General features: G+C 41.7%; 2 protein-coding genes across 4 annotated transcripts; one reads left to right on the plus strand and one right to left on the minus strand.

Moving 5' to 3' along the window:
• The first annotated feature begins 168 nt into the window (after nt 1–168).
• Nucleotides 169–7145, plus strand: prmt2 (protein arginine methyltransferase 2). 3 transcript variants are annotated; one of them, XR_006825638.1, is made up of 9 exons: nt 169–227; nt 324–451; nt 554–751; nt 1969–2130; nt 3967–4131; nt 4308–4483; nt 4877–4937; nt 5633–5762; nt 5907–6038. XR_006825638.1 is itself a non-coding variant. In XM_046053668.1 (9 exons), the coding sequence occupies exons 1-9, from the start codon at nt 365–367 to the stop codon at nt 6721–6723; spliced, it is 1263 nt and encodes a 420-aa protein (XP_045909624.1). In that variant the 5' UTR covers nt 235–364; the 3' UTR covers nt 6724–7145. The 3 variants fall into 3 exon arrangements, 1 of the variants encoding a protein (XP_045909624.1); XM_046053668.1 differs by lacking the exons at nt 169–227; nt 4877–4937 and adding exons at nt 6304–6478; nt 6691–7145 and having other exon boundaries at nt 235–451; nt 5907–6043; XR_006825637.1 differs by lacking the exon at nt 169–227 and having other exon boundaries at nt 235–451.
• Nucleotides 6547–9387, minus strand: LOC123973538 (zinc finger protein 239). The gene is made up of 2 exons (XM_046053667.1): nt 9082–9387; nt 6547–8707 (listed from the first exon to the last, which is right to left on the minus strand). The coding sequence occupies exon 2, from the start codon at nt 8641–8643 to the stop codon at nt 7615–7617; it is 1029 nt and encodes a 342-aa protein (XP_045909623.1). The 5' UTR covers nt 8644–8707; nt 9082–9387; the 3' UTR covers nt 6547–7614.
• Between the last annotated feature and the right edge of the window lie 18 nt (nt 9388–9405).

The raw sequence follows: 9405 nt of genomic DNA on the forward strand, positions 1-9405 counted from the left end.
CATAGAAAGAACATTGAAAGTTTCTTCATGCTTTACAATAACTCAATACTTGCTGTAAAATCGTATAAAATGCAGTGGGACACATTTTACGCTTACGTAATGACGTAGAGAGTCATATTTTTGGACCGTTCATTTGCGCTCCATTTATAATTTTGGAATTTCCGACAGCACGTGAAGGCACGGTAATCATCTGACGTAAAAACAGGAAGTGTTCTGCGCTAGCTGAGGTGTTGTGATGTTTTTACCGCTCATTTCACAGTAGTACACCGATTTTCTTTATTTACCGTGTTGTCTCGTGAACAGATTTAACTTGTGTCCTGCAGGGAACCAAACAGCAGGTGAGTCAAAACAACTGTCGCCAGACATGCAGACAGAGAAAGAGGACGACGAAGATGCGTCTCCAGAGGAGTATGTTGCCTTGTCTAACTTCACAGGAAGTGGCAACGACCAGGTAAGAGACCCACACAGACGGAGAGACCGTGTAACTTAACACTTTCAGTGGAAAGTTGAAGGTTGGGTGGCTAGTGCTAACCGTGCTGTTTCTGTCCCGCAGCTTACTTTCAGCCGCGGGGATAGGCTGCTCGTGCACGCCAAGCCTTCATCAGAGTGGTGGTGGTGGGCAGAGCTGGACGGGGTCACAGGTTATGCACCCGCCGACTACCTGCGACAGGATGCTGCTGAGGAGGAGGAGGACACCTCCCTGGAGGACCCATGGCAAGATGAAGAATACTTCGGCAGTTATGGGACACTGGTAAGAAACATTAAAGGGTCATTATGTTTTACATGTTACAACCTAATGATCTACAAAGTGCACACTGACATTTCAAAGCATAACACAAGACTTAAGGTTGATTTGCAGCCCCCTAGTGAGCCATGCAATTTCAGGGTGGTAGCTATAAACACCAACATGCAGGGACCTGAAACATACTTGCGTTAGGTAATCCATCACAATGAATAACTTTTTCTTTTCTCAGAGTTATGTTAACCTTGAGATGTAATGCAGTCGTTATAAGGCACTGTGTTTTGGTGGTGACTTTAAGGACAATTTCTTAGATTCAGAGAGCTACAGAAATGCATCACATTCACAAGTGTTGGGAAATTAAACCCAGAATACATACGTGATTTAAATGCACCACCAGGAAGAAAACATCCAAACAGGCCCTGCTGTATTACAAGGAGGAAATTGTTAATTGTTTATTTGGATCTCCGTTGTTGTTACCTTGGTGACAACTACTCTTCCTGGGGTAGGAAATAAAGCTGTGATGGATCACCTCTCACATTTATTCATTTAGCTGACACTTTTATCCAAAGCGACTTACAATTGCTATACATGTAAGCGATCACATGCCACTGGAGCAACTAGGTTAAGTGTCTTGCTCAGGGACATATCGGTGGACGTGTCACAGTGGGGAGTTGAACCCAGGTCTCTCACACCAAAGGCATGGGTCTTATCCACTCCTGCAATAAATTGAAATCTATGGCTCCAAAAGGACATGCTTGGAAAAATAATTGTCAGTTATTGTAACGTATTTGAGTTCATGGATTAAAAACTATGGATACCAAAACTGTTAAATATATTAAATATGTATGAGAAATAAATAATGCATTATGAAATAAACATTGATATGGATAAAATAAGGCAATAATGTAAACCACAAATTGTCTGTTTGTTTTGATTTCACTGTGGCATTTTTCTCAAGAACCATTTTTTTTTCAAGTTAGGTTAAACTTTCTTGTCCCTGAAGGGAAATGTGGCTTGGGCGCACCGTGCATTGTTGCTTCATAACAAACACCACAAAAAACTTGTCATCTGTATTTGATATATAACACGTTGAGTCTCTGCCAATATCTTCTTGACAACAAGGTGTGTCATGATTTGTCCCATGTTACTGATATACTACTATGCATTGGCTGCAGCAAACCATATCAGTTGTTGTATTTTATTTCCTGTTTTTTTTTATCCAACAGAGGCTTCACTTGGAGATGTTGTCAGATAAGAGTCGCACTGAGGCGTACCGGCAGGTCATTCTTAGCAACAGTGGTTCTCTGCAGAATAAGGTGGTGATGGACCTTGGCTGTGGGACTGGCATCATCAGCTTGTTCTGCGCTCAGCTGGCACAACCCTCAGTGGTAATGTCGACAGTATCACTGGTGGGGAAGCTGCTCAAGCATTGATGCTCTTTCACACAACACACACAGAATGCTGGTTATGCCATCTGCAGTGTAGAGATAGTAGAGGAACTGACACCTTGTAGGACCATGGCCCAGATCCAGTCCCATTTTAGGGACTTCAGGTGCAGTTACGTTATAAATTCCACTTATGAAGAGAAATTAAGCTTCCTACCATTCCACAAGTTAAATTTGAGAAAGTTGTCTTATTGAAGTTTATTTATTAATTTTAAGGCATATCTTAATTTAAAATATACAGGAATCATATTGGAGTTTTCTATTCCGAAATAATAAGAGTACTTCTATAACATAAGTCCTATAACATTGTCGGACTTACGATGGATACAAAAAAACATTAGCCCTGAATCAGGGATATCGTCTTTTTTTAGTCCCCATCTTCTTCCTCCTTGTCAAAATGTGGTGCCTACATTACCCATAATGCAATATGACCACTCAGTTCAGTCAGCAATTTGAGTCTGTTATGCTAGAAATAGCTAATGTAGCCTGGAGCTGCTAGCATCAAGCAGATATAAGCAGCGGGCTACACAGGTTTGGTAACATTACTTCTTTGTAACCAGATTTCTTTTCATTTTCAACTTGTAGTCTTTAGTCCCAACTACGGAAGCCCTAAGCGGCCATCTATTGAAATATTTTTTGTACTCCGTTTTCCCATGATAACGGGATCATTTTCTTGTGTTCTCGAGATAACAAAACAGTAGTTAATTTAGTTTCTTATTGATAATTTCAGAGAGGTATCCAGTGTCACTGTTTAGCTCAGTTGGTAGAGCACAGCACTCATGATTGCGGGGTTGTGTTCGATCCACACTGAATACCTATTTTTTTTTTTTTTTCTTTTTCATAATCCTCTTCAACAAACTTCTTATGAAGAGACTGTTTTACATGCTCACAATAAAGCACATGCTGGACTGTGCGCATCCTGGCGATTGGTCCACATCCATCATTCTCATTCAGGGGAATCCATTTAACTTTACACATTTCCCACTGGCTATTTAGGAACCTTTGAAATAGCTGTCGGGAAATGTGTGATTGGATTCCCCTGAATCTCTTCATAACAACTTTGTTGAAGGATGATAAAAAAACCGACAATCTTTGGATTATTAGACCTGCACTTTACCAATTGAGCTAACCAGCGACACCATAAATTTCTTGGAAATTATCCTAAAGACCTGCCGACCCCTGTATTCGGCTATGGTGTGTTATCACGGGAAAACAACATTCGTTATCTCGAGATCATGAGAAAAGTATCCCATTATCATGGGAAAAAGGAGTAAAAAAATATTTGGCCACTTATTGCTTCCTACCCAACCAACATTTTAAAGACAATTTATCAGACACACACAGCTCTCTCTGGACCCACAAAGGGCCTTATACAATTTTTTCACCTGTAACCAGACTTTGATGTGTAAAGTCAGTGGAGTTGCCCTTTTAGGTATCAACAATTTGTCATCCTATCTGACAGAACAGTCCAATCTCTGGAATGTTTAAACCTGAAATGGTTTAAAATGACACCATATTTGCATTAATGTTAGATACAGCCAAAGTTCTGAGTTTATCTCAAATGACAACTAAATCACCAGCAAAAACATCCCAGAAATCAACAGAAATATGGTAAATCAAAAGAACAGAGTCTCTGTATAATATACTAAACTACTTAGTTTACTCATGGGTATACTGTATATTGAACCTTAGTGTAGCTATGCTCCCATCTGCTGGACAAAGAGTGTTGCTACATGGTATTAACAGCATGGGGTACAAAGCGTATATGTTGTATTATAGGTGTATGCTGTTGAGGCGAGCTCCATGGCAGAGCACACCAGACAGCTGGTGAAGCAGAACAGCTGTGAGGACGTGGTCACGGTCCTCCAGAGACGCGCTGAGGAGATTGAACTACCTGAGCAGGTGGACGTGCTGGTTTCCGAGTGGATGGGTAACTGCCTACTGGTAATAATGACACCTCCACTACTGTTTGTAATAATATACCTTATTGTGTGAAGATGTTTTCTACGTTAGATGCCTTAGCATTAACATAGTTGTATAGGATCCAGTTTTTCTCTTCCAGTCCCATTCAGGTTTTAATATGACACATCATGTTTCTGTCTCTCCTTCCTCTGATCTAGTTTGAGTTCATGGTGGAGTCTGTTCTGCTGGCCAGGGACCGCTGGCTTAGGGAAGGTGGTGTGATGTGGCCCTCATCTGCGGCCCTCACCCTGGTGCCGTGTCAGGCTGACAGCTATTATGCAGAGAAAATGGCCTTCTGGGAGCGGCCCTACGGCCTGGACTTCACTCCTCTTCAGTAAGGGCCATTAGTCAACTCTTCACATTGAACATTGTCCTGTCTCACTTTCTCAGTAGAAATGTTCTTCAAAAAGATCAACTCAGATGTGAAGTTTAAACATTTAGCATCGTAATCTGGTGCCAGGCAGTGATGCTGTTTTTGTGTATTAATTCACATTTGGTAGGTGACAGATATGTGTAACAATCCACAGCCATGAAACAGACATTTAACTTGAAGTACAATAAAACTCAAATGGGACATTTGTCATGTTGAGCATCAAATGTATTAATGTGTTTATCTGACAGAAGTACTTATTTCATGAGATGTTGACTCATTAATCAATTAACTCCTTTATTTTTAACATACTGTATGTCCCTCATTATGCTGATAGTAATTGTGTTTTCAAAATAGATCCAGTGTGACTGATCCACCAGCAGCTCAGGCAGCAACTAACTGGGGTATTTGTATTTCTGTAAGTTGCCCTCTGTTGCCCTGAACATAAAAATGGTGACCGTCTGACTGCAATGAAAGCTGACTTATGCAGTTAATTGGTATTTAACAATCATTAAAGGAAACAAATGTTGATCAAATGTACCCATGCACAAAGAGACCACAAAATTTATGGTGAATCAGGCAAAAACACTGGAATTATGACATGCAGTAAAAGTCTCAAAAGATTGTGATGACATGTACCAAACACAGGAAAAGTGCATTAGTGAAGAACAGTTGTCATAGGACAACTAAAGGATTTTAAGATCAAGATGTTTGCTACGACGCTACAAACTGTGGCCTCATTTATTAAAATAATTTTAATTTATTAAATTTTATTCATCTCTGACAACTCATACTCAACTCAATCCATATTTAGCCAATTGTGACTGCTATTAACAGTTGTTACTAAATGCATGAACAGGTATGTAATCTATACTGTTTGTCAATATTTCTGTTCCAATACAGAGTACATCACATACTGTATCGCTAAAATTACTATGGCATACACTCACAGAAACCCATAATGTCTACGTTCTGTCATCTATTTCTTCGTTGTCTTAAGTGTGCTTAGATTGTGTTTGTCCTTTTCTCCTGTTGAGTCATAGATAAGATCAAGAAACTATGTGGCAGCAGCCTAATCTCCTCATGGTGGTGAATAACATTTCTTCTATGCAGGCCTTTGGCACAGCAGGAGTTCTTCACCAAGCCCAAGTTCAGCCACCTCATTGAGCCCGGCGACTGTCTCGCTGCCCCGTGTGATGTGATATGCCTGGACATGTACACTCTGCAAATCAAAGACCTGGAGGTACTGATATTTCCCGTATTAGAAATTGCTGCAGCTATCACTGTCACAATAATGCCGAAATGCTGAAAAAAAAAGAAAGGATATTGCTCCACCTCATACATGTTGGATTTTGTAACTAATGGAGCACTCTGTTTCATTTCTCAGGAAATAAAGGGTCAGTTTCATTTTTATGTGGAAAGGTCTGCTGTTTTCCATGGATTCACCGCCTGGTTCACTGTTCATTTCGAGAGCCTGGAGACGGGAGGCGCAGCAGTGGAGCTAAACACCGGACCTAACTCTGAGTAAAAAAAACAAAACACTTCCTCTCTCTGTTGCTGTGCGGTTACAACGTGAAAAAGGATATGAATTTATAATAATAATTATAATGAATAATAAACGGACAAATACTAATTTCAGTGACTTTACTTAGTACTTAGTATATCTCTGTGTGTTACAGACTGCAAATAATATTGTAATACTCTGAAATTTTAGTGTCTAAAAAAAAAAAAAAAAAAAAGAACAGTCAAAAACTTCAATATTAAGTAGACCCTTTTCTCTTCAGGCCGACACACTGGAAGCAGACTCTCTTCATGCTAGACAGACCCGTTAGTGTGTATGCTGGAGACTCGATCAGTGGAACCATTGTCTTGCGCAGGAACCCTGTCTGGAGACGCCACATGAACGTTACCCTGCACTGGAAAGTTTACTGCAGCACAGAGGACACAGACAAGTGCCAGGCAAATGTCTAATCTTCACTTTACACTTTAAAGTCTCCTTATCTGAGCGATGCATTGACGATTTCAAGTGGTGGTAGGCTTTTTTATTGTCAGTTATAGCATTGTTACATTTGTGAATCTCATGCAATGTGATAAACATTAACCTCCCAAGAGCCCTAACCTTTAACTTGTAAATGGCTTTCTTACACTTTTTTTTCCCTCTCTGTCTATAGGTTGGGACAAAGACTTTCCCCATGTGGAGGTGACAGAATCTCCGTCAGCAGGGGAGATATGTAGAAAAACAACAATAATAAATCTTCTGTTGAGCTTTATGGTCAGCGAGGTATCGGCTGTGAGCTGCTTCTGACCTGGAATAGAATGGAAAGTTTGACTGACGCGTTGTAGTGAATGTGAAGTCAAAAGAGGCTCATCTGGCAGGATACGTAGTCCTACAGTGTCAAGCCAGGTAAGCACAGGCTGCCAGGTGATAACAGCACAATATAAACCATGTTTTAAGAGCAGATTAACAGAGAAATTTCACGCTAACAATGAACTGTGGAGAATTACAGAAAAAGGGGCTTTATAGAAGACGGTTGTGTTGACAATGGTTGGTAACTGAAACAACAAATTGTTTTTGACAGATGTCTGTAGCCTCTAGGTGCAACAAAATAAATGGTTCAGTCCTCCACACTGTGCTTTTCAGTTTATTTTTACACTTAAGTGCATATTGTGAGTGCTATACATGCCAGTAGGCTTGTATGGCGTCAACATATAAACCATGAATTATAATGGTTATTTCGTAATTTTCTGTTCAAAGATTAGAGTGAACAATGTAGGCCACTGAAATGTTACAGCCCTATGAGCTAACATTTGCATAAAAAAAACATTGTAGTACTTTCACAATAGCATTATTCAAAATAAAATAACTGTACAATCAGCAAACTCATGTTGATAATAAATCACACAATAACCCCGTTTTGGGAGTTATTTCACTACAACGTTGCTTTGTCCCTTTCGCTGACATTTTGTAAACTTTTCATTTGTTTTCATTGGTTACAGGTGAGATTTTTTTTGAAAACGACATTGACATGACACACACTTTCCCGCGTTTGTTGTTTTATGACACATTTTTGTGTCAGTGGGGGCACCGCTCTTGGTCACTGCTCCGTTTTTATCTTTGCTTTTGCTCTGGAGCGTGTGTTGACCTCAGAGGAAAAAGACTGAGTGGGTAAGGATTCAGAAGAAGAAGCCGTGGAAAGTGGGACGAACAGGGGAGGCTTAACAACTTTGTCTTTACCCTCATTGTTTTTATCCCTTTTCTGCATCAAATGTTTATCACAGTGCTTCACAAACGTATCCAGTTTGACAAAGGTCTTGTTGCACACTTTGCAGTGATAAGGCCGCTGTCCTTTGTTGAGGCGAATGTGCAGCCTGATGTATGATGATCGTACAAAGGTGCGGCAGCAGACCCCACACTTCAGATCCTCTGGGCTACCTGGTGTCTTCTGGGGCGGTTTGACTAGTGGTGTGGGCTCTGGTTTGGCCTGCCCAGATGACTTTTCAGCCTTGTGAGAGAGCAGGAGCGACAGGGAGCGAAACCCCTCACCGCATTGCTCACACTTGTACGGCCGCTCCCCTGTGTGTATTCGAACATGTGCCAGAAGCCCGGCCTTCTGTGTGAACGACTTGTCACAGTAGGTGCACTTGAAGGGCTTCTCGCCTGTGTGGAGCCGGCGGTGGGTCTTCAGATGTGAGGCACGGCCGAAGGTCTTGCCACACTCTGGGCATTTAAATGGCCTGTCCCCGCTGTGGATTATCTTGTGTGCCATCAGGTGGGAGGACTGATGGAAGTACTTGCCACAGGTGCTACATCTGAACTTCCTCTCCTTGTTGTGAGAGGCCAGGTGAAGGGTCAGGTGGGCGGAGGAAATGAAGGTTTTGGAGCACAGGCTACAGCTGTGTGGGTCCAGACGCATGCGCCGGTGTGGACGTCGACCATTAGGGAGGCTGGTGCCCACCTGGCAGGATGGACATTTGGAAGGACGGTCTGCCTTGTGCACATGCTGCTGTTTAAGAGAGGCTAAAGAGCTGGTTGAGTCAGAGTCGGGTTGTGATAGTCTGAAAGTGCATCCGCATTCTGAGCAGAGCCCAGTCTCTTGGCTTTGATCACTGGTTTTATCCAGCATGGTGCTATCTACAAGCAGAGTGGGAGGGGACGGCTTTCCATTTTTTGACACATCATAGGGACATCTGCAAGTGATAAACACAAAATGCTTCTTATGCTTCACAGTGGTGTAGCAGAGAGTAGACATGCACTATGCAATGCATGTCCGTGTCATCAGCGTTTACTATTAAAATAAAGGTTAAATCACGGGTTATCTTTTTGTTAGGTCCTCATTACTGACGCTGTGCATCAGTGCGCGACAGTACTGTAGCTCATCTGATTAACACATGGGTTAATCGCCGAATAGGTAGACCATAGCGGGCATGCAAATGTAAAAATCTGAAATAAACTAGCTTAACGTTACTTAGCAAGCCGCTCAACTGTATTGTAGGCCTTGTTTAGCCCTAAACGTGAAAGTTACGTGAGGATGGGAGTATTAGCACACAAACATGTTACATACCGTCTTCAATCTCCCTAAGAAAATGCGTATGTGGTGGTAATTATCTTGCAAGCGCAGTTATCACATCTTAGTAACGGCCAGATAAACAACAGGGAGATCGCGTTTCATCTCCTGCGTTCCTGGAAGAAGCTGCCCGGTTTGTCCTCTGATACATGGGCTGCAGCATCATCTAGCGAGTGGCGGAATAAAGGTCCTAAATGGGATGAATAATGTCGGGGGGGCAGCAGGGACACAAAACCTTAGAGGAAAATACAACAATTAATCCAAGTTACATATTGAACAGAACTCATTTGTATCCCTTGCTTTTAACCCAGCATGCGCGCT

This window comes from Micropterus dolomieu, linkage group LG07, assembly GCF_021292245.1.
Source record: "Micropterus dolomieu isolate WLL.071019.BEF.003 ecotype Adirondacks linkage group LG07, ASM2129224v1, whole genome shotgun sequence".
NCBI classification, from domain to species: Eukaryota; Metazoa; Chordata; class Actinopteri; order Centrarchiformes; family Centrarchidae; genus Micropterus; species Micropterus dolomieu.